Genomic DNA, 24,915 nt, shown 5'->3' with positions numbered 1-24,915 from the left:
AAGTACAAAATTTAGCCAGGCATGGTGGCACATGCCTGTAATCTCAGCTACTTGGAGGCTGAGGCAGGAGAATTGCTTGAACTCAGGAGGCAGAGGTTGCAGTGAGCTGAGATCGCACCGCTGCACTCCGCCTAGGTGACAGAGTGAGACTCTGTCTCAAAACAAAAACAAAAACATATAGTACATATGTCTTTGTGTTTGCATAGAATAGTTTTGAGAAGATATAATTAAGTGAGAGAGGTTGAAAAAGACTTCACTGTATAGTGTTTGTGTAATGCATACTACCTATTCAAAATAATTCGTAAAGGCATATGTGATATGGATTTGCAAACTGGATAGTCTGAAATCAAGTCCTCCCCAACTGTTGGGATCTGATGAGATTATCATAGTGCTAGAAAGAGAACTATCTGAATGTTACATATGCCAGGAGTGTATAATAAAAAAAGTTTGAATCCAAATGTAAATTAAAAAGTATACGTGTATAATAAAATCAGTTTTTGCAACCCACTTATGTATAATGTGATAACCATTCTAGTTGTGATATTCGTCTCATTTTCAGTGTTAGAAGCATTTAAGGATATCTGATACATTAGATTCGTGTATGTGTGTGTTTAATTTTTTTTTGATGGAGTCTCACTCTGTCACCCAGGCTACAGTGCAGTGGCATGATCTTGGCTCACTGCAACCTCTGCCTCCCGGGTTCAAGTGATTCTCCTGCCTCAGCCTCCTGAGTAGTTGGGACTAGATATGTGCCATTATACCTGGCTAATTTTTATATTTTTAGAGGAGACAGGGTATTGCCATGTTGCCCAGGCTGGTCTCGAACTCTTGGCCTCAAATGATTTGCCCACCTCGGCCTCCCAAAGTGCTAGGATTACAGGCGTGAGCCACCGCACCTGGCCGTGTGTGTGTGTGTTTTCTTTTTAGTTTTTTGAAATGCAGTCTCACTCTATCACCCAGGCTGGAGTGCAGTGGCACGATCTCGGCTTACTGCAACCTCCGCCTCCCAGGCTCAAGCGATTCTCCTTCCTCAGCCTCCCGAGTAGCTGGGATTACAGGTGCCTGCCACCATGGCTGGCTAATTTTTGTAGTTTTAGTAGAGATGGGGTTTCACCATGTTGGGCAGGCTGGTCTTGAACTCCTCACCTCAGGTGATCCACCCGCCTCGGCCTCCCAGAGTGCTGGGATAACAGGCGTGAGCCACCGTGTCCTGCCTTTTTTTTCTTTTTGAGATGGAGTATCACTCTGTTGCCCAGGCTGGAGTGCAGTGGCATGATCTCAGCTCACTGTAACCTCTGCCTCTCAGGTTCAAGTGATTCTCCTGCCTCAACCTCCTGAGTAGCTGGGACTACAGGTGTGTGCCACTAGGCCCAGCTAATTTTTGTATCTTTAGTAAAGACGGGGTTTCACCATGTTAGCCAGGCTGGTGTCGAACTCCTGACCTCAGGTAATCCACCCGCCTTGGCCTCCCAAAGTGCTAGGATTACAGGCGTGAGCCACTGCGCCCAGCTGTGTGTGTTTTTAAAGAGACCCCAACATGGAGAGGGTCTTGTTATGTTGCCCGGGCTGGTCTCAAACTCCTGAGTTCAAGTAATCCTCCTGCCTGGGGCCGGCCAAAGTGCTGGGATTACAGGTGTGAGTCACTGTGCCCAACCTAGATTCGTTATTAGTGCATTCTTGCATTGCTGTAAAAAAAATACCTGAGATTGGGTAATTTATAATGAAAAGAGGTCTAATTGGCTCTCGAGTCTGCAGGATGTACAGGAAGCATGATGCTGGCATCTGCTTGGCTCCTGGGGAGGCCTCAGGAAACTTACAATCATGGTGTAAGATGAAGGAGGAGTAGGCACATCACATGGTCAGAGCAGGAGCAAGAAGTTGCAGGGGAGGTGTCAACAGCTTTTTGTTATTGTGGTTGTTTTGAGACAGGGTCTTGCTCTGTCGCCAGACTGGAGTGCAGTGTCTGGGATGTTGGCTCATGGCAACATCCAACTCCCGGTTCAAGTGATCCTCCCACCTCAGCCTCCCAAGTAGCTGGGACCACAGGTGTGTGCCACCACACCCGGTGACTTTTTGTATTTTTCAGAGAGACAGGGTTTTGCTATGTTGACCAGGCTGGTCTCTAACTCCTGGACTCAAGCAATCTGCCCACCTTGGCTTCCCAAAGTGTTGGGGTTACAGGTGTGAGCCATGCCACATGCTTTTAAATGACCAGACACCATGAGAACTCTCTATCATGAGAACAGTACCAAGTGGATGGTGCTAAACCATTCATGAGAAAGCTGCCCCCATGATCCAGTCAACTCCCGTGAGGCCCCACCTCCAACACTGGGGATTACAATTCAACATGAGATTTGGGCAGGTACACATATCCAAACTATATCAGTTACTTTAATGAAAAGTTTATAAAATTAAATAATTTATCACTGTTAATGGATGAGTGGCATGTTGCTAGGTTCCTAAATTCTATTTTAAGAGCTGTGGAAACAATTATTTAATTTTAAAGGAATATTGAGTTATGATTAATACAAATACGTTTGGCACATAACAAAGAATAAATAGATGTCCTCTCCATTCACAAAAGTCCTGTTAATACGGGATGCTACATATCAAATTAGGAAGTAGCTGCTAGTTATGATAGAAATTATTCCACAAATATGTATCAAGTGCTTAATATGTGCAGAAGTGCTGTTCCTTTTTTTTTAAGTCTTCATCTAATAAGTCTAAAGCAGATGCTGTTCTAGGTGCTGTGGATATACTGGTGAACAGAAAACAAAAATTTCTATCTTATGGCACTTCTTTATGCTGTTTATGCTGGGGACACAGCAGGAAACAAGACAGCAAAATCTTCATTCTTGTGAAATTTAAAGTTTTAGAACAGGGAAAGAGACAATAGATCCATATATGTAGTATGTTAGAGTAAAAGTGGGCAGAAGATGCTGACTTTTTGTTTTGTCTTGAGACAGTCTTGCTCTGTTGCCCAGGCAACCTTGAACTTCTGGTTGGTCTCAAGCAATCCTGCCTTGGCTTCCCAAATGGCTGGTGTTTTTTTTTTTTTTTTTGAGGTGGAGTCTCACTCTGTTGCCCAGGCTGGAGTGCAATGGCACGATCTTGGCTCACTGCAACATCTGCCTCCTGGGTTCATGCGATTCTCCTGCCTCAGCCTCCTGAGTAGCTGGGATTACAGGTGCGCACCATCATACCCGGCTAATTTTTGTGTTTTTGTAGAGACGGGGTTTCACCATGTTGGCCAGGCTGGTCTTGAACTCTTGACCTCAGGTGATCCACCCACCTTGGCCTCCCAAAGTGCTGGGATTACAGGTGTGAGCCACTGCACCCAGCCTATGGCTGGGATTACACTTGTAATCCCAGGTCAAGTGATTCTCATGCCTCAGCCTCCCAATAGCTGTAATTACAGGCATGTGCCACCATGCTTTGCTAATTTTTTGTAGAGATGGGGTTTTGCCATGTTGGCCAGGCTAGTCTCAAACTCCTGGTCTCAAGAGATCTGCCTGCCTCGGCCTCCCAAAGTGCTGGGATCACAGGCGTCAGCTACTGCACCTAGCCTCTTTGTAACTTCTTACAAGTACATGTGAATCTACAATTAGCTCAAAAGGATTAAAATTTTTTTGTGAATTAAATTTTTTTGAATCAGTCAATTTTATTCCAGTTCTTCACAATTTACACTCAATATGTTGTTTCCAAAATGTAAGTCACCCTTTATATAATAGTTTTATTATTTCATCTTTCTTTTAGAGTTTTTAAAAAATCTTTTCCTTATGTTTCTTCAGTAGAAGCCAGAATCTTGAGTTGCCCAGTTAGGAGCCTCTGACCTGCTATTCTCATTAGTTTCTTCTCAATATTCATGGCCAAAATCTAGCTTCTAAAAGAAAGGCTTTTGGTCTTTTCAATCACTTGCTGATAGGGTGAGAGTACATTGTTACCATAACCACATGACCTAATTTAGAATCAATCTTGGCATCCAGTCTTGCATTTCTAATCACATTTACAATCCACCTTTCAGTTTCATCTGGAGTCATGTTCAATTTGTCTGCCAACATGTTAATGCTGATACACTGGTGGATGTGACAGAAAGTCTCAAATATGAAGAGATGGGCATTGTCAATGAAATCCTTAAGACAAGCCACCAAGAAGAAGTCATTCACAAGCACTGATTCACATTCTCTCAGCTTTTTCTTAGCCCCATCTAAGTCAAAGTTAATATATAACCATTCAACAAATTCTGTAATTGGGTCTTTATATGTGTAAGACTCCTGTTGAGTAACTTTACCTAGATCTTTTAGCACCTGCCAACGTTTTCAAACATCCTTGTTTGTTATGACTGCTGTAGTCAAATAGTGAAGAATGTGTGGACACATTGAGATACTGTGGCTGGTAAAGGAAGAGATCAACAATATTATCACAACCTTTGGGGTGATTGAAGAAAACAGAGACCAGTGAATGAGCCATGCTCTCTGCTGAAGAGACTGGAGTGGAGAACTCACAGAATTATTATCTATGGTCTCTTTTAACCATGTAAGGTCTTCCATGTCTGCATCCCAATTCTGCTGTAAGATTTCAGAGGCCAGCTTTCCCCAGAGTGAACTTACAGCATTTCTATCTGTTGCTGGAACCAACACTCTGAAAAAATAAAGATATTCTGCTGCTCCTGAGTAATTCCCACATTGATACTGGAATTTTGCATATGTGTAGAATGTATCTAAATACTCCGGCCTAAAACCATGCTTGTCCGCCAGGTAGTCAAAGAGCATCCTACCATCCCTGGTTGACCGCATTTGCCTTGTCGTTTCTGGATCTTCAAACATTTTCACAATTAGTTCTGTTTCTGCCTGAAGCTGTTTCAGTTGTGCAACAACTGTGGTTCTATTCTCTCTCAAAGCATGAGGAATATCATCAGAATAAAGGTTTTTGTATACATCCATAGCAAAGTCTACCATGTTGGCGTCACTAAGAAGGTCCAGTTTACCTTGTAATAATTCCTTTTCTTTATGTATCTCCTTTACAGAGAGAAACTCAAGGAGCGGAAAGACCAGATGCCGATCCAAAAGGTGCGTGATGCGAGTAGTTAAGTCGTACCCCGCCATCTTACCAAAAAAAGGGAGTCTGTGCTAGAGAATTAAATTTTAAAAAATAGATTCAGGAGGTGCATGTGCAGGCTTGTTACATGAATGTATTGTGTAATAGTGAGGTTTGGGCTTCCAGTGTGCCCATCACACAAATATTAATCCAATAGGTACAATGTTTACTTCTTCAACCCTCACCCCCCTCCCAGCCTTCCCCCAAAGATTAATTAAAAATAAAACAAAATCAGAATTTTAAATATTTCAAAATCCACCTTAACGTAGGTCCTGATCTTGGGACCCTTCTTTAGTAACCATACACCACTGCATTCTGTTGATAACAGAAACTGGGTACACCAGGCACGGTGGCACATGCCTATAATCCCAGCACTCTGGGAGGCTGAGGCAGGAGGATTGCTTGAAGTTAGGAAGTCAAGAACAGCCTGGGCAACAAAGCGAAACCTCTACCTCTACGAAGAATTAAAAAAAAAGTGGATAATTTAGACTTAAAGAGATATTTTGGTGCAAAAGAATTAACATTACATGTTCCAACTTAAAAGATCATAATTTCCTGCTTAATAACATTCATGTTAAAGTCTACCAGATGTTATTTAAACATTGCCACTTCAGCTGTTCGTTTTTTCTTGGAAACTGTTGTTTATTTCCATCAGCGTTATTTCTGTCTTGTTTAAGAGCTTGTGGAAGAACAGCTTAAGACCACTCAGTGGTTATTCTTACCCATTCAGTGGTCTGAGCAGTGGAAGTTGCAGACCAGTCATTCATGGTAGGCTGAGTGCTCCAATCTTCAGTAGGGAACTGCTGAATAGGCACAGAGGGCACCTGCATGTCTTTAAATCAGTCTGCAAACTCAGATTGAGTAGCAGTAAACTGGCACTACAGCAGTCCATTCACTTTGAAATTCCTCCTTTTTCAGCTGCAGCCTACTCTTCCTTTTCAATCTCTTCAGGATCTCTATAGAAGTAGAGATCAGGCATGATCATGGGAGATGGTGCAACACATGCACAGAGCTTCCTGGGCCAGCATCCACTACATTAGACTCAGTGATTGAGCTTCCTTGTTGTTGCATGGGATGACAATATCCGCATAGCTCAGAGGAGAATCTGTTACATACAGCAGTGGTAGGTAGGTTACCATAAGAAGCCCCTGAGAGAGGCTGATAGTTAGCCCTAGAATCAGTAACCACCAGAAGATGTGGGTGGCAGAAGATGATTGGATCTGGTTAGCAAAGGTTCCAGAAGTGAAGTGACCAGCAATACATGTGGCTCCAGCGGCAGCAGCAAACTTCAGCACAGCCCACTAGCTAGTATTCCTGCAGGATATGACACATCAGCAGGGTTTTCAATGGCAACAATGGCATGAGCTGCCAGCAGAAGCTTCTCCCAGTTCCTCTTCAGATTTATGATATATTTGTGGACTTTGGATCTTGTTAGAAAAAAAAAAAGATTATGATATAGATGCCATCACCTTCATTTTTAGATGTACTATCGTTCCATTTGGAAATCAAAGTTAGTGTCACCTAAGTGACTTCCTGCTGCAAGAAATTTGAGGACATCAAGGGCTCTAGACATTGTGAAAGTTTCCCTTTAAGTTACAACAGGAATCCAGAACAACACTGTATGGACCCCTCTCTGGGTAGCACAGAAGGCTAGCTTTTTTTCTTTTTCTTTTCTTTTTTTTTTGGGGGATGAAGTCTCGCTCTGTCACCAGGCTGGAGTGCAGTGGCATGATGTCAGCTCACTCCAACCTCTGCCTCCCGGGTTCAAGCGATTTCCCTGCCTCAGCTTCCCGAGTAGCTGGGACTACAGGCATGCAACACCATGCCTGGCTAATTTTTTGTATTTTAGTAGAGATGGGGTTTCACCATGTTGGCCATGATGGTTTCCCTCTTGACCTTGTGGTCCGCCCCACTCAGCCTCCCAAAGTGCTGGAATTACAGGTGTGAGTCACAGTGCCTGGCTGCTTTTTTTCTTTTTTCTGTTGTTTGTTATGAGACAGGGTCTTACTCTGTCACCCAGGATGGAGTGCAGTGGCGTGATCATGGCTCACTGCAACCTCTGCCTCCTTGTTCAAGTGATTCTCATGTGTCAGCCTCTGGAGTAGCTGGGATTACAGGCATGAGCCACCATGGCCTGGCTAATTTTTGTATTTTTAATAGAGACAGGGTTTTGCCATGTTGGACAGGCTGATCTTGAACTCCTGGCCTCCAATGATCCACCCGCCTTGTCCTCCCAAAGTGCTGGGATTACAGGAGCCACTGTAGTTGGCCCAGATTTTATTCTTTTTTTTTTTTTTGAGATGGAGTCTCACTCTGTCGCCCAGGCTGGAGTGCAGTGGTGCAATCTTTGCTTACTGCAACCACCACCTCCCGGGTTCAAGTGATTCTCCCACCTCAGCCTCCTGAGTAGCTGGGACTACAGGCATGCGCCACCATGCCTGTCTAATTTTTGTATTTTTAGCAGAGGTGGGGTTTCGCCATGTTGGCCAGGCTAGTCTTGAACTCCTGGCCTCAAGTGATCTGCCTGCCTTCGCCTCCCAAAGCGCTGATATTACAGGCATGAGCCACTGTGACTGACCTAGATTTTATTCTTATGCCTAATCCATTTGTCTGTCTGTGGCTGAAAAAGGATTATGTCCTTTTGTACTGAGTGTGTCTCTGATATGCAAGAAATGATTGGATATTTTAATCTATTGAGGTTTAATTGGGGCTGAAAACTTTAAGACCGTCTACTAGGCTGTGTTATTAGGCTAGGCTTTTCCATTATCTAAACACTCCCTACCTCTATCACCTGTCAGTAATTACTTTTTTTTTTTTTTTTTTTTTTTTGAGATGGGGGTCTTACTATACTATGTTGTTCAGGCTGGTGTGCAGTGGCTAATTCACATATGCCATCATACCCTTCTACAGCCTTAAACTCCTGGCTTCAAGTGATCCTCTGCCTCTGGCTCCTGAGTAGCTAGGAAAACAGGTGTGTGCCACTGCACCCTGCTCAAAGAAAACTTTTTTTTTTTAAGACGAAGTCTTACTCTGTCACCCAGGCTGGAGTGCAGTGGCATGATCTCAGCTCACCGCAACCTCCGCCTCACAGGTTCAAGTGATTCTCCTGCCTCAGCCTCCTGAGTAGCTGGGACTACAGGCATGCACCAGTATGCTCAGCTAATGTTTATATTTTTAGTAGAGATGGGGTTTAACCATGTTGCCCAGGCTGGTCTTGAACTCCTGACCTCAAGTGATTCACCCACCTTGGCCTCCCAAAGTGCTGGGATTACAAGCGTGAACCACCGTGCCCGGCCCAAGAAAACTGTTTCTGATCTTTTCTGATAGGGATGGAGGAGAATACTTACTTCTCCAGATCAGTGGCTGCATATCTCATATCAAAGGTTGTGTTAATCAGTTTCTAATAAAAACACACCTGGCACAGCAACTGCAATTAGTGCCACCACTTGGTTGAGTCTGCAGCAGTTCACTGCCATCTTCTCGGATCCATCTGATTTTTGTAGGCACCAGAGTGGTGAATTAAATGGAGATATGATGAAGACTAACTCTATCCTTTAGGTCTTTAAGGGTGCCACTAGCTTCTGCCATTCCCCCTGGGATGTAATATTGGATTTGATTTGGTCTTGATCAGGAAGATGGTGGGGGCAGTTTCAGAGGGCTTCATTAGCCCTTCTCCACTCTAATTTCACCCCAGAGGAGTAGTATCAATATTAGGGTTGTGCCAGCTGCCAAGAATCTCCATTCCAAGTATACATTTGGAAGCTGAGAAAATGATCACTAGGTGGGTTATGGACCCAGTGGGCCCACTGTGAGCTAGATCTTAGGACTCCATTTATTACTTGACCCCATATGTCCTCCCTGTAAGAGGAGTGGCAGATGATGCTGAATCTACATGTATCATTGTCAACTGGGACCTTGTGTCCAAGAGTCTATGATGTTTGGCTATTTCTCTTTTCCCAGTGTATATTACCTGAAGTAAATGACTGTAGGTTCCTTTGTGGGAAGGAATAGGGAACCATTACTATGTACTGCCATAGCATTGCCAGGTCCTTCCTCCTGGGGATCTGGCCTCTCCTTCAGTTATTGAGTTTCAGATCTGGAAACTGGCGTATGTCTGGAAGCTGGGCAAGGGAGCATGAGACTACTGCTTCCAGCCTAATCATCTAGCCTTGATTTCTTTGATGTACAGATTGAATAGTACCCTTGTTGGCTGCCCAGATATTTTTCCTTAGTCATTTAATAACCCTCTAGCAGTCAGGTCCCTCTGTGAAGCTGACTTGCCACTTGTTATGATGATTGTGTCTTTCTGGCATCTGAGGGTTAAGTGGCCTTGACTGGCCTTTGGGGGATAGTGGCTATCATCGCAATTGCTATTAGAGACCAGTTTTATCACGGCATCTCCTACTGTAAGTCCCGGCTCTCAGAGAAGAGCCACTACTGAACTTAGCGGTGTTGGTGACATTCTCACTAGAACATTTCTTATTGCTTTGGTAAGTAATGTATTTTCTGGGTCCTCTTGTGGATTTTCCAACTATTTGCAGTATATAGTCTATAGCATACTCACTTTTCCGAGCCTTTTCATTCATCTACCTTTTGCTACAATTTTGGCATTTCTACCTCACTTAGTGTGGGCCACTGTTATTTCCATGCTTCTGGGAGCCATCCTGGTAGTAGGATTGCATTATCTTTCAGGATCCTAGTCAGGGCATTAAATCCTGAAAGCAGTATCTGGTTCTTTTTTTTTTTTTTTTTTTTTTGAGACAGAGTCTCACTCTGTTGCCCGGGCTGGAGTGCAGTGGCATGAACTCAGCTCACTGCAACCTCTGCCTCTCAGGTTCAAGTGATTATCCTGCCTCGGCCTCCCGAGTAACTGAGATTACAGGTGCAAGCTACCATGCCCAGCTAATTTTCACGATTTTTAGTAGAGACGGGGTTTCACCATGTTCGTCAGGCTGGTCTCAAACTCCTGACCTCAAATGATCCTCCTGCCTCAGCCTCCCAAAGTGCTGGGATTGTAGACGTGAGCCACCATGCTCTGCCCTATCTGGTTCTTTAAAATTACATATTGCTCTTTGTCATAACACATTCTGCATGCTCATCTTTGTAATTATTTTTAGAGAATAGAAGAGGTGTGGCTCTCAGTGCTTAGTTGATCAATGAAAAGTTGATTTGTTAGTGATACCATCCATTATCTCAGGTATAAATGAGGGAATCAGGTCTCTTTATCATCAGGTCCCTCTTTTTCTTCAGAGTTCTGAATTTTCATATATTTCAAGAAAAGAAGTCCTCAAGAGCAGTGAATCTGAGAAATTAATATGATTAGTATCTAATTATCACCAATATCATCTTATGTAAACTACATAGAGACTTTTTTGGAGTTCTGAATTTTTCCTTTAATGACTTAAAAAAACCCCACACAAACGAGTGAATCCATTTAGGACCAAGCAAGGAAAAGTAGCTCTTATTCCCTGACACACTGTGGTATGGTTTGGCAGCAGGATAAGGCTGGGAATTGGCGTAGAGTTCTCACTGGCTACCCAGATGGGTTCTAAGTCTTGCCTTGCTGAGTGGACAGTTTTGCTGAATCATGTGGATAGATAAGTTTAATAGTTTTCCCCTTTGTCCTTTCCCTTCCTAAATGTGATTATTTATAGGAAATGTGCTTTGGAAACTAGCATAAAGGTGAAAAAAGGCCTTTCCAGTTTGTCTTTTAAAGAACAAGCTGGGGATGGAGTTAAGATAAGATTGAGCTCCATCTGGTGGCTAACTTTGATCAGTTCTCGGAACTAGGAACTGACCAAAATCTGGAAAGCCTGTTTCTTCTAAAAATAGAAAATGGGCCGGGCGCGGTGACTCAGGCCTGTAATCCCAGCACTTCGGGAGGCCGAGGCAGGCAGATCACCTGACGTCAGGAGTTTGAGACCAGCCTGGCCAACATGGCGAAACCCTGTCTCTACTAAAAAATACAAAAATTAGCTGAGCATGGTGGCAGGTGCCTGTAATCTCAGCTACTTGGGAGGCTGAGGCAGGAGAATTGCTTGAACACGGGAGGCAGAGGTTGCAGTGAGCTGAGATCGTGCCACTGCACTCCAGCCTGGGCTACAGAGCTGGATTCCATCTTAAAAAAAAAAAAAAAAAAAAAAGAAGAGTCATGATAAGCATGAATAAGGCATAGAGGCCAAATCAGCAGAGTCAACCTGCGGTCTCTGGTAGGACTGGTGGGATTTTTGCCCAGACTTTAAAAGATGATGAATAAAAAGTAACATTGTCTTTCTATGGCAAAACAAACTCTATGGAAATGTAAAGAGTGGGATATTTATAATGCAAAGTAACAGACATGCTGGGTGGCTCACACTTGTAATCCCAACACTTTGGGAGGCTGAGGTGGGCAGATCACCTGAGGTCAGCAGTTCGAGACTAGCCTGGCCAACATGGTGAAACCCCATCTCTACTAAAAATACAAAAATTAGCCAAGTGTGGTGGCATGCGCCAGTAATCCTAGCTACTTGGGAGGCTGAGGCAGGAGAATCGCTTGAACCCAGGAGGCAGAGGTTGCAGGGAGCCGAGATTGCGCCACTGCATTCCAGCCTGGGTGACAAGAGCGAAACTCCATCTAAAAAAAAAAGCAAAGTAACAGACACAAAACTTCACAGGCAATCCTTTAATCTTTTCAAGATTCAAAGAAGGTCAGGAAGGGTGGATAAGCCTGATATCCCAAGAGAAAGGGCAGCTTTAAGAGCATACCTGGAGTTTGAGCCCGGCAGATGAGGCTGCTATCAATCCAGCAATGTTGTAATCATCCAACAGGTTCTTCTTGCCTGCTGCACAGGGAAATCCAATTCACTGAGACAGCATTGTGGTAGTAAAGAAATAGTTTAATTAATGCAAGGCCAGCCAAGCAGAGAGACAGGAGTTTAAGATTACTAAAATCTGCCTCCCTGAGAGTTCAGAGGCCAGAGTTTTTATAGATAATTTGGTGGGCAGGGGGCTAGGGAATGGTTGAAGATGAAATCTTAGGGGTGTGGAAAATGGTCCTTGTGCACTAAGCCCACCTCTGGGTGGGGACCGACTACAGGACTGGCTGAGTCAGGAGTCATGGGCCCTGGTAGGGTATGTCAGTTGCCAGAATGCAAAAGTTTGAAAAACAATTCAAAAGATGAATCTTAGGTTTTACAATAGTGATCTTATCTATAAGAGAAACTGAGGAAGTCACAAATCTTGTAACCTATGACCACATACCTTCTGAGCAGTAAGGGATTACAAAAACTATGCCTACATTTTGGCAGAAGTCAGGCCCTCTCATAATCCTAATATTGTGGGTTTTCATTAGTCTTACAAAGGCTGTTTCAGTTCCTGAACGAGGGGATCCGTTTTAGAGAGGAACAATTATCATCCTTGCCTTAAAGTTAAACTAGAAATTAAACTCCTCCCAAGGTTAGTTTGGCCTATGCCCAGGAATGAGTGAGGACAGCCAGCCCGTGAGGCTAGAAGCAAGATGGGGTCAGCCATGCTAGACTTCTCTCGGTGTCATAATCTTTGCAAAGGTGGTTTCAATGTGCTGGAGAGGATGAAGGGTGGAGTGGGAAAATACTGCAATTATCAAAGAGGAAAGAATGGGGCCGAGCACGGTGGTCACGCCTGTAATCCCAGCACTGTGAGGGGCAGAGGCGGGAGGATCACCTGAGGTCAGGAGTTCAAGACCAGCCTGGCCAACACGATGAAACCCTTTCCCTACTAAAAATACAAAAATCTGAACCTGGGGGGCAGAGGTTGCAGTGAGCCAAGATCGCGCCACTGCACTCCAGCCTGGGCGACAGAGAGAGACTCTGTCTCCAAAAAAAAAAAAAAAAAAAAAAAAAAAGAATGAAAACCAGTGAGGTAAAGCTTCAACTCCAAAAATTAAAGAAAACAGAATGATCCTAAAGAAACAAAAACTAAGGGCCGGATGCTTACACTTGTAATCCCAGCACTTTGGGAGGCCTGGGAAGGAGGATCACTTGAGGTCGGGAGTTGAGACTTGCGTGGATCACTTGAGACTAGCCTGGGCAACACTGTGAGACCCTGTCTCTATATAACAAAACACCTAAGGAAATAAAAGATTAAAGCAAAAGCCAATGGAATAAGAAACAAAATAGGATAAACAAAACCACAAGCTGCTTCTTTTTTTAAAAAAAAACTAGTAACACTTGGGCCCATACAGTTAAAAATGAATAATTAAATAAGTGAGGTAGAACAGACAATCTCCCATGCAGAATTTCAAATAATTTATGTAGGTACTCTGTCCTTATGGAGGTGGAGCATAACTCCCGGTTCCTTCATTAAATGTGAGCTATACGTAATGACTTCCTTCAAAAGATTACAATAAGGAAAAGGAAGGGATGAGTAACTTTACAGTGGAGAGGACTGACAGACTACTTCAGCCTGATGATCAAGGTCAACATAAAAAGTGAAGTCATGTTAATAGCATGTACCTCCGGTATGTAACTGCCCAGTGGGTTCACCTTGCCCATTTCCTAGACAGCCAATTTATAAAGACAGGCGAATTGTAATAGAGAAAGAGTAATTCACGTAGAGCCGGCTGTGCAGGAGACCAGAGTTTTATTATTACTCAAATCTGTCTCCCGGAGCATTCGGGGATCAGAGTTTTTAAGGATAATATGGTGGGTGGGGGAAGGACAGTGTGTCGAGTGTTGATTGGTTAGGTCAGAGATAAAAATCATAGGGAATTAAAGCCTCTTGCACGGAGTCAGTTCCTGGGTGGGGGCCACAAGATCAGATGAGCCAGTTTATCGATCTGGGTGGTGGTGCCAGCTGATCCATCAAGTGCAGGGTCTGTAAAGTATCTCAAGCACTGATCTTAAGAGCAGTTTAGGGAGGGTCAGAATCTTGTAGCCTCCAGCTGCATGACTCCTAAACTATAATTTCTAACCTTGTGGCTCCTTTGTTAGTCCTACAAAGGGAGTCTAGTCCCCAGGCAAGAAGGAGGTTTGTTTTGGGAAAGGGCTGTTATCATCTTCGTTTTAACCTATAAACTAAGTTCCTCCTAAAGTTAGTTGAGTCTAAGCCCAGGAATGAAAAAGGACAGTTTGGAGGTTAGAAGCAAGATGGAGTTGGTTAGATCAGCTCTCTTTCACTCTCAGTTATAATTTTGCAATGGCAGTTTCAGGTATAATGTGATGAAAATGGCTCTTACTTTATGGTCTTCCTCCTCAAAACCCCTAATCCCAGTCTAATCACGAGACTTCAGACAAACTCCACTAGAGTGGCATCTTTTTTTTTTTTTTTTTTTTTTCAGACAGAGTCTCACTCTGTCACTTGGGCTGGAGTGCAGTGGTGTAATCTTGGCTCACTACAACCTCCGCCTTCCGAGTACAAGCAATTCTCATGCCTCAGCCTCCTGAGTAGCTGGGACTACAGGCGCATGCCACCTCGCCCGGCTAATTTTTGTATTTTTAGTGGAGATGGGGTTTCACCATGTTGGCCAGGCTGGTCTCGAACTCCCAGCCTCAAGTGATCCACCCACCTTGGCCTCCCAAAGTGCAGGGATTACAGGCATGAGCCACCGCACCCAGCCTAGAGTGGCATCTTAAAATATACTTGACCAGTATGCCTCAAAACTGTCAAGGTCATCAAAAACAAAAAAAGTCTGAGAATCTATCACAGCCAAGAGGAGCCTAAGGAGACATGATGAGTAAATGTAATGTGGTACACTGTTTGGGCTCCTGGGGCAGAAAAAGGACCTTAGGTAAAAACTAAGGAAATCAGAATAAAGTATGGGCTTTAATATAAGATGTTAATAATAGGAAAAACTGAGTGTGGGGTAAATGGACACTCTGTACTATCCTCACAATTCTTCTGTAAATCTAGAACCCATTTTTTTTTTTTTTTTGAGACGAAGTTTCACTCTTACTGCCCAGGCTGGAGTGCAATGGCGCGATCTTGGCTAACTGGAATCTTTGCCTCCTGGGTTCAAGCGATTCTCCCGCCTCAGCCTCCCAAGTAGCTGGGATTAGAGGCGCCCATCACCACGCCTGGCTGATTTTTTATATTTTAAGTAGAGATGGGGTTTCACCATGTTGGCAAGGCTGGTCTTGAACTCCTGACCTTCAGGAAATGCTGGGATTACAGGTGTGACCCACTGCACCCAGGTGGGTTTTTTTTTTTTTTTTTTTTTTTTGAGAGAGTCTCGTTCTGTCACCCAGGCTGGAGTGCAGTGGCATGAGCTTGGCTCACTGCAACCTCTGCCTCCCAGGTTCAAGTGATTCTCCTGCCTCAGCCTCCTGAATAGCTGGGATTACAGGTGTGTGCCACCGCGCCTGGCTAATTTTTCTATTTTTAGTAGAGACAAGGTTTCTCCTTGTTAGGCTGGTCTCAAACTCCTGACCTCAGGTGATCCACCTGCCTTGGCCTCCCAAAGTGCTGGGATTACAGACAGGCACCACCGTGCCAGGCTAATTTTTGTATTTTTAGTAGAGTCAGGGTTTCCCCAGCCTGGCCAACCAGGCTGATCTCAAACTCCTGACCTCAAGTGATTTGCCCTACTTGGCCTCCCAAAGTGTTGGGATTACAGGCGTAAGCCACCACGCCCAGCCAAAACTTCTAAAGGATGTGCTTTAAGAAGAAGATATATGATCACAGAAGGGAGTTCTGGGGAAAACGCAAACTGACAAGATTTAAAAAGCTATTAAAAAAGAAATTAGGTTGGGCATGGTGGCTCACACCTGTAATCCCAGCACTTTGGGAGGCCAAGGTGGACAGCTCACCTGAGGTCTGCAGTTTGAGACCAGCCTGACCAATATGGAGAAACCCCATCTCTACTAAAAATACAAAATTAGCTGTGTGTGGTGGTGCATGCCTGTAATCCCAGCTACTCAGGAGGCTGAGGCAGGAGAATCACTTGAACCTGGGAGGTGGAGGTTGCGGTGAGCCGAGATTATGCCATTGTACTCCAGCCTGGGCAACAAGAGTGAAAAGAAAAAGTCTCAAAAAAAAAAAAAAAAAAAAGAAATTAAAGACCATTGTAATTCACAAATAAATCACATAAAAGGATATGTTTGGCTGGGCATGTTGGGTCATGCCAGTAATCTCAGCACTTTAGGAGGCTGAGGTGGGCTGATTGCTTGAGCCCAGGAGTTCGAGACCAGCCTGGACAACATGGCAAAACCTCATTTCTACAAAATATAAAATACAAACGTTAGCTGAGCACGGTGGTGCATGCCTGTGGTTCCAGCTAATTGGGAGGCTGAGATGGGAGGATCACCTGAGCATGGGTAGGTAGAGGCTGTAGTGAGTTGTGATCGTGCCACTGCACTCCAACCTGGGTGAGAGTGAGACTGTCTCCTCAAAAATAAATAAAACAAAAAAGGATATGTTTAATCTTTATTAATTTTAATTTGAAGGAGGGTAAATATCTGGGTATTATTTCTTCTATTAAGTGTAGGACTGGCTATCACATTTCTCTAAGTATAAAAGTAGAGAAGGGTGGATGTATTAAACTGTGAATAGGCCAAAGGAACGCAGAAAAAGTAGGAACTATACCAAGAACAGGAATGATGAGCAACAATGATGATCACATACAAAATAACAAAATAGAAAGAGGGCCCAACAGTACCTTACAATAATGATGTAATAATACCTCATCTTGGCCGGGCAAGGTGGCTCACGCCTGTAATCCTGGCACTTTGGGAGGCCGAGGTGAGTGGATTGCATAAGCTCAGGAGTTGATCAGCCTGGCAACACAGCAAAACTCTGTCTCTACGAAAAATATAAACATTAGCTGGGTGTGGTGGTGGGTGCCTATAGTCCAAGTTACTTGGGGGACTGAGGCAGGAGGATTGCTTGAGCCTAAGAGGTCAAGGCTGCAGTGAGCCATGTTCACCACTGCACTCCAGCCTGGGTGACAGCGATACCACATCTCTTTAAAAAAAAAAAAAAAAATCCATGGTCCCATGTTATCATTGAGGCAAATGGAGAAAAAAATTTCAATATATTTTCCCAATTATTAATATGCAATTTTCGCAGACTTTTCTTGATACTGTAGAGCATATAGAGAGATTTATATACAGTCAAATGGCCATATAGTTGACTTGGTTTTTTATTTTCATTTTTATTTTTTGAGACAGGCTCGCTCTGTCACCTAGGCTGGAGTGCGATCTCGGCTCACTGCAGCCTCCACCTCCCAGGTTCAAGCAATTCTCCTGCCTCAGGCTCCCAAGTAGCTGGATTACAGCTGTGCGCCACTATGCCTGGCTAAGTTTTTTGTATTTTTAGTAGAGATGGGGTTTCGCCACGTTGGCCAAGGTGGTCTTGAACTCCTGACTGCAAGTGATCTGCGAGCCTTGGCCTCCCAAAGTGCTGGGATTATAGGCATGAGCCACCATGATAGATTGACCTGGTTTTTATTCATTAATACCACATGCATTAATTAAGGCTAACTGGTTGATAAATATGCAATCACTATAACAGTCAATCATCTAGTGTTTAACTGTGTACCTAGGGTCTCAGTAGTAGAAGAGTACAGATTTATCATCCATGCCAAAAAGGAGTTTGTAGCCAAGTGTGAGAGAATGTATTCACAGGAAAAGTGACAAAGAAGCAGGAAAAACATTATTTGATGTTCTCACACTGTCCTCATCTGTAAAATTCGTGTACAATAGTGCCCCCTTATCCTTGGGGGATACGGTCTAAGACCTCCAGTGGATGCCTGAAACCATGAATATAACTGAACTCTATATGTACTGTAATTTTTCCTATGCATACATACCTATGATGAAGTTTAATTTATGTTGGGCACAGTAAGAAATTAACAACAATAAAACAAAAAATTACAACAATATACTGTAATAAAATAAAAATCATAATGCAAAAATTCATAATGAAAAAGTTGAATGGATTTAGTCCCATAAAAACATCAACATTTGTGATACTGAAAAAGTACTATAAATAAAAGTAAAACCAAATGAAAACTGAAATTAAAAATAAAGAGCTAGGGCTAGCCTACAGTGGCTCATGCCTGTAATCCCAGCATTCTGGGAGGCCAAGGCAGGAGAATTGTTTGAGGCCAGGAGTTCAAGACCAGCCTAGGCAATGTAGCGAGACCCTGTCTCTAAAAATAAAAAAATAAAAAGTTGTTGTAGACTAGTAAGAAAAAGAAACACATCAATAGAAATATAGGCAAAGGACATGAGAAGGCATTCTGGCCAGGCGCCATGGCTAATGCCTGTAATCCCAGCATTTTGGGAGGCCGAGGTGGGGGCATCACTTGAGGTCAGGAGTTTGAGATCAGCCTGGCCAATGTGGCGGTGAAACCCCGTTTCTACTAAAAGTAGAAAAAAAAAAAAAAATAACCGGGCGTGGTGGCTTGTGCTTGTAATCCTAGCTACTCAGGAGGCTGAGGCAGGAGAATCGCTTGAACCCGGGAGGCGGAGGTCGCAGTGAGCCGAGATCGCACCACCGCACTCCAGCTGGGTGACAGAGCAAGACTCCATTTCAAAAAAAAAACAAAAAAACACCCGAGAGAGAGAGAGAGAAAGCATCTACAAAAGAAACACAAATGTTTGACAAAGGTATAAAAAGATATTTAACTTCACAAACAATAAAAACCATAAAACCTGACATATACCAAATGCTAATTTAGTGATTTTTTTTTTTTTTTGAGACACGATCTCCATCATACAGACTATAGCACAGTGGCTGGTGTGATCATGGCTCACTGCAGCCTGAATCCAGGCCCAAGCGATCCTCTTGCCTCTGTCCCACCTACTGCTCCCTCGGTAGCTGGGACTATATAGGTACATGCCAACATGCCTGGCTAATTTTTAAGTTTTTTTTTTTATAGAGACAAGGTCTCACTATACCGCCCAGGCTTGTTTTGAACTCCTGGACTCAAGCAATCTTCCTGCCTCAAGCAATCTTCCTGCCTCGGTCTCCCAAAGTGCTGGGATTACAGATATAAGCAATTGCGCTTGGCCCAAGCGATATTTTAAAGTTTTATACTAACTGATAATGTGTTTTGTCATTTAAGCTACTGAAAATCATGATAAAGAAACATGACGGACTTGTTCTGTTTTTTTTGGAGACAGAGTCTTGCTCTGTCACCCAGGCTGGAGTGCAATGGCACAATCTTGGCTCACTGCAACCTCTGCCTCCTGGGTTCAGGCGATTCTCCTGCCTCAGCCTCCTGAGTAGCTGGGATTACAGGCGCATGCCAACATGCCTGGCTAATTTTTGTATTTCTAGTAGAGATGGGGTTTCACCATGTTGGGTAGGCTGGTCTGGAACTCCTGACCTCAGGTGATCCACCTGCCTCCACTTCCCAGTCTTGAATTACAGGTGTGAGCCACCGTGCCCGACCAGACTTGTTCTTTTTAACTAACAGTTAAGGAGAATGGAATCAGTTTGTCAATGTTTCAACACATGAAAACTTAATTTATAGAGCCTATTTTTTCAAAACTAGCATTAATGAAAGAATAAACAGGAATGTTCTTCCTTATTTACAAAAGTTCCCTGGGACATTAATTATCCTAGCTACACCCACTTAACACAACAAAATTGAAAAGCTGAACCAACCTTTTGTAATTCTTCACCTTTTTTCTTCATGTGGGAGCAAGCAAAGAAAGCTTTCTTGTAAATCGATACCAATTGCTAAGGATATTTTACATTTATTTTTTATTATAACTCATTTTGAATCTTTAAAGTGAATATAGAGTACAGAAAACACTTGCTGCCCTTTAGCTACAGGTGCAAAAAAGGAGGATTCAGACAGGGCCTCGGAGGCCAGGCTACTGGACAGTTTTATCCCACGGCACTGAGGTGTGGATCACAGTTTACAAAGTTGTTTTTTTGAGATAGGGTCTCCTTCTGACCCCAGGTTGGAGTGAGGTGGTGCAACCACTGCTCACTGCAGCCTTAACCTCCCAAGCTCAAGTGATCTTCCCACCTCAGCCTTCCAATTAGAAGGGGCAACAGGCACATGCTACAAAGCCTGGCTAGTTTTTTTCATTTTTTTTTAAAATACTTTTCTTTTTTTGAGATGAAGTTTTGCTCTTTCGCCCAGGTTGGAGTGAAGTGGCATGATCTTGGTTCACTGCAACTTCCACACCCTGGGTTCAAGCAATTCTTCTGCCTCAGCCTCCGAAGTAGCTGGGATTACAGGCATGTGCCACCACATCCGGCTAATTTTTGCATTTTTAGTAGAGACGGGGTTTCACCATGTTGGACAGGCTGGTCCTGACCTCTTGACCTCAGGCAGTCCACCTGCCTCAGCCTCCCAAAGTGCTAGGATTACAGGCCTGAGCCACCACACCAGGCCTCTTTTTTTTTTTAGACAGAATCTCACTCAGTCTGCCGCCCAGGCTGGAGAGCAGTGGCACGATCTCTGCTCACTGCAACCTCCTCCTCCCGGTTCAAGCAATTCTCCTGCCTCAGCCTCCCAAGTAGTTGGGACTACAGGTGCGTGCCACCACGCCCAGCTAATTTTTTGTATTTTTAGTAGAGACAGGGTTTCACCATATTGGCCAGGATGGTCTCGAACTCTTGACCTCATGATCCACCCGCCTGGGCCTCCCAAAGTGCTGGGAATACAGGCGTGAGCCACCGTGCCTGGCCTGTCAATCAGCCTTTTGTCACATTTCTGGCACCAGCACCTTCTGGAGATGAGGATCTCAACATTGCCCTCAGAATCTAGCTGTCCCATATGGAGCAGGACCTTGAACTCCTGCTGGAACACCAGGAGGAAGACTCTGCTTGAGCCTGTGTAGAAAGGAAGGCTGAAGTTTTACCAAATGGGGCAAGGCTGGGAGGGGATTGGGGGGAGAGGGGAAAGACGTCACTGGGATGCTGGCCTGCAGGACACTAGATTCTGCCTTAGGTTTCAGGTGGGTGGTTTAGGGTGAGCCAGGGGAGTCAAAAGTATAGTGCAGTGGTAAAGACAACAGGACACTTACCAAATATCTTTTCCAGGTGACCAGCCACCAAGTAAAGCACTGATGGTTTCAGAATGTGCCTAAACCTGCACCAGTGAGGCAAGTATGCAAAAGGAGTCCCTTTCCGGGATAGACACACTTCCCATAGAGCCGTGTCACCCCGCACAGGGTTGCAACCAGGCTGGGTACCGTTGCCTGCAAACAGACTGGAATCTGTTTTTGTTTTTTTGTTGTTTTGTTTTTAAGACAGAGTTTCGCTCTTGTTGCCCAGGCTGGAGCGCAGTGGTGTGATCTTGGCTGACCACAACCTTCACCTCCTGGGTTCAAGTGATCCTCCTGCCTCAGCCTCCCGAGTAGATGGGATTATAGGTATGCGCCACCATGCCCAGCTTTTTGTATTTTTAGTAGGGACGGGGTTTCTCCATGTTGGTCAGGCTGGTCTCAAATTCCCAACCTCAGGTGATCTGCCCGCCTGGGCCTCCCAAAGTGCTGGGATTACAGGCATGAGCCACCGCACCCGGCCTCAGACTGGGATCTGAAATTAGAGAGAATCCCTTGTGGACTGGGGACAGGACAAGACTGCTCTAGATTGGCCCATGGTGCCAGGTTAGTTCCTTCTGTAAGCTCCACCTCCTCCAGGGGCACCCGCTAATTGGCTCCCTCAGATCCTGGCTAGCCAGTACAAGGCCTCAGCAGTGCACAGATCCCATCTCCAGCCAGTCCAGGTGGCGCTCGCATGGTAGGGTGCATGAACCTGGGTTGGAGTACAGGCCTTCTTTGCTCCAGTTGTTTCCCAATAATAAATGTTATAAAATTATCAAAGGCACTGTATTAGTCTGTTATGCTGCTACACGAGACTGGGTACTTTACAAAGAAAAGAGGTTTAATTGACTCACAGTTCCACATTGCTGGGGAGACCTCAGGAAACTTACAATCATGGCGGAAGGCACCTTTTCACAAGGTGGTAGGAGAATGAATGAGCGCCAGTAGGGGAAATGCCAGACGCTTATAAAAGCATCAGATGTCGTGAGAGTCACTCATCATGAGAAAGCATGGGGGAAACCGCCCCCATGATCCAATTACTTCCACATGGTCTTGCCCTTTACATGTGGGGATTATTACAATTCAAGGTGAGATCTGGGTGGCGACACAGAGCCAAACCATATAAGGCACACTGCTCACCAACATTAGGTAGAGTTCATAGATTTCTTTCTCTCAGCAATGGACAATGGATACATTAGAATGAGGATGATTGCTGCAGTGCTAACCAGCTAATAAATAGAAGTGGACTGGGATGAGAGTCCAGGCAATTGCCTAATGAGCCCCGCTATACATATTTGCAAAAATGTAGAATGATGCCATTCTTTTTTGTTTTGGCAAATAGTTATTTTTCATTAAAAATATAATGTTATGTTAATATTGGATAAAAATTGATTTAATAAAAATGTTATAACATGTAGTGGCTATTACTGTCATTTTGTTTTTTTAGAGAAAGAGTCTCACTGTCACCCAGGCTGGTATGCAGTGGCTCCATTGTATTTCACTGTAGCCTCAAACTCCCGAATTCAAGCAATCTTCCCAAGTAGCTGGGACTACAGGCATGTGCCACCACACCTGGTTAACTTTTTATTTTTTATGGAGATGCAGTTTCATTAGGTTGCTCAGGCTGGTCTCCACTCTTGGCTTCAAGTGATCCTCCCACCTTTGCCTCCCAAAGTGTTAGGATTATAGGTGTGAACCATTGTGTCTGGCTTATTTTTTTATTTTTTCTAAGACAGAGTATTGCCCTGTTGCCCAGTCTGGAGGGCAGTGGCGTGATCTCGACTCACTGCAAGCTCCACCTCCCGGGTTCACGCCATTCTCCTGCCTCCTCAGCCTCCCGAGTTGCTGGGACTACAGGCGCCCGCCACCACGCCCGGCTAATTTTTTGTATTTTTAGTAGAGACGGGGTTTCACCGTGTTAGCCAGGATGGTCTCGATCTCCTGACCTCATGATCTGCCTACCTTGGCCTCCCAAAGTGCTGGGACTACAGGCGTGAGCCACTGCGCCCGGCCCGTGCCTGGCTTATTACTATTATTTTAAAATGAATAAATAAAATAACATTTTAAAATGTCAATTTTAGGCTGGGAGCGGTGGCTCGTGCCTATAATTCCAGCACTTTGGGAGGCTGAGGCAGGGGGATCACTTCAGGTCAGAAGTTCGAGACCAGCCTGGCCAACATGGTGAAACCCTATCTCTACTGAAAATACAAAAATTAGCTGGGCGTTGTGGCACGTGCCTGTAATCCCAGCTACTTGGGAGGCTGAGACAGGAGAATTGCTTGAACCCAGGAGGCGAAGGTTGCAGTGAGCCGAGATCATGCCATTGCACTCCAGCCTGGGCAACAGAGAGAGACTCCGTCTCAAAAAAAAACAACAACAACAACAACAAAAGAAACAAACAAAAAAGCTGGGCGCGGTGGCTCACGCCTGTAATCCCAGCACTTTGGGAGGCCGAGGTGGGCGGATCACGAGGTCAGGAGTTCGAGACCAGCCTGGCCAACATGGTGAAACCCCATCTCTACTAAAAATACAAAAATTAGCCAGGCATGGTGGCACGTGCCTGTAATCCCAGCTACTTGGGAGGCTGAGGCAGGAGAATCACTTGAACCTGGGAGGTGGAGGTTGCAGTGAGCCAAGATCACCCCATTGCACTCCAGCCTGGGTGACAGTGAGACTCCATCTCCAAAAAAAAAAAAAAAAAGAAAAGAAAAGAAAAGAAAATTATCCAGCCCAGGCCCTAAAATATAAAGATCTCTCCCTGTTTTTTTTTTTTTCTTTTCCCCCCCGAGATGGAGTCTTGCTCTGTCACCCAGGCTGGAGTGCAGTGGTGCCATCTCGGCTCACTGCAACCTCTGCCTTCTGGGTTCAAGCGATTCTCCTGCCTTAGCCTCCTGAGTAACTGGGATTACAGGCACCCACCACCAAACCTGGCTAATTTTTTTGTATTTTTAGTAGAGACGGGGTCTTACCATGTTGGCTAGGCTGGTCTGGAACTCCTGATCTGAAGTGATCTGCCCACCTCAGCCTCCCAAAGCGCTGGGATTATGGGTGTGAGCCACCACGTCTGGCCTTCTACCTGGCTTTTTCCTTCTGAGATTGTACTAAGGTTCTATCAAGATGGTGTAGGAGGGCTGGGCGCGGTGGCTCACGCCTGTAATCCCAGCACTTTGGGAGGCCAGGGTGGGCGGATCACAAGGTCAGCAGTTCAAGACCAGCCTAGACAACATGGTGAAACCCCGACGTGGTGGCAGGTGCCTGTAGTCCCAGCTACTTGGGAGTCTGAGGCAGGAGAATAGCTTGAACCTGGGAGGCAGAGATTGCAGTGAGCCGAGATTGCTCCATTGCACTCCAGCCTGGGCGACAGAGCAAGACTCCGTCTCAAAAACAAACAAAAATGATGGTGTAGGAATTCTAATAAACTTAGGTTTGCATGATCAAAAGTTTTTTCTGGTGGACCTTTAGAGACAAATTGTGCTTTTCTATGAGTAGTGTTGTCTGGTGTTGACAGTCAACACTACTCATAGAAAAGCACAATTTGTAACCTTTTTTTTTTTTAATGGGATTACACTATAAAGAGTTGATTTTTCAGTCCACATCCATATGTACCAAGGACATCCCCATCTGTCAGTACATACTGATCAACCTCAGTCTTCTTATTTTTTTTTGAGATGGAGTCTCACTCTGTTGCCCAGGCTGGAGTGCAGTGGCACGATCTCAGCTCACTGCAACATCTGCCTCCCAGGTTCAAGCAATCCTCCTGCCTCAGCACCCCCTAGTAGCTGGGATTACAGGCATGCGCCACCATGCCTGGCTAATTCTTGTAGTTTTAGTAGAGAAGGGGTTTCACCATGTT

General features: G+C 44.6%; 1 protein-coding gene and 1 pseudogene across 2 annotated transcripts in view; one reads left to right on the top strand and one right to left on the bottom strand.

The window, feature by feature from the left end:
* The window catches only part of KHDC1 (KH domain containing 1), a 73,474-nt gene that overhangs the window by 18,220 nt on the left and 30,339 nt on the right, over positions 1-24,915 (top strand). For both annotated transcript variants that reach the window (XM_063707705.1, XM_031012195.3), the window contains one exon: positions 5,027-5,069. In XM_063707705.1, the coding sequence (XP_063563775.1) occupies positions 5,027-5,069 (43 nt within the window). The remainder of the gene's footprint in view (positions 1-5,026; positions 5,070-24,915) is intronic.
* On the bottom strand, positions 145-14,958 carry LOC109027383 (eukaryotic translation initiation factor 3 subunit E-like; annotated as a pseudogene).

Source organism: Gorilla gorilla, chromosome 5 (assembly GCF_029281585.2).
Source record: "Gorilla gorilla gorilla isolate KB3781 chromosome 5, NHGRI_mGorGor1-v2.1_pri, whole genome shotgun sequence".
In the NCBI taxonomy this organism is placed as follows: domain Eukaryota; kingdom Metazoa; phylum Chordata; class Mammalia; order Primates; family Hominidae; genus Gorilla; species Gorilla gorilla.
This window is presented reverse-complemented; position numbering and strand designations above follow the sequence as displayed.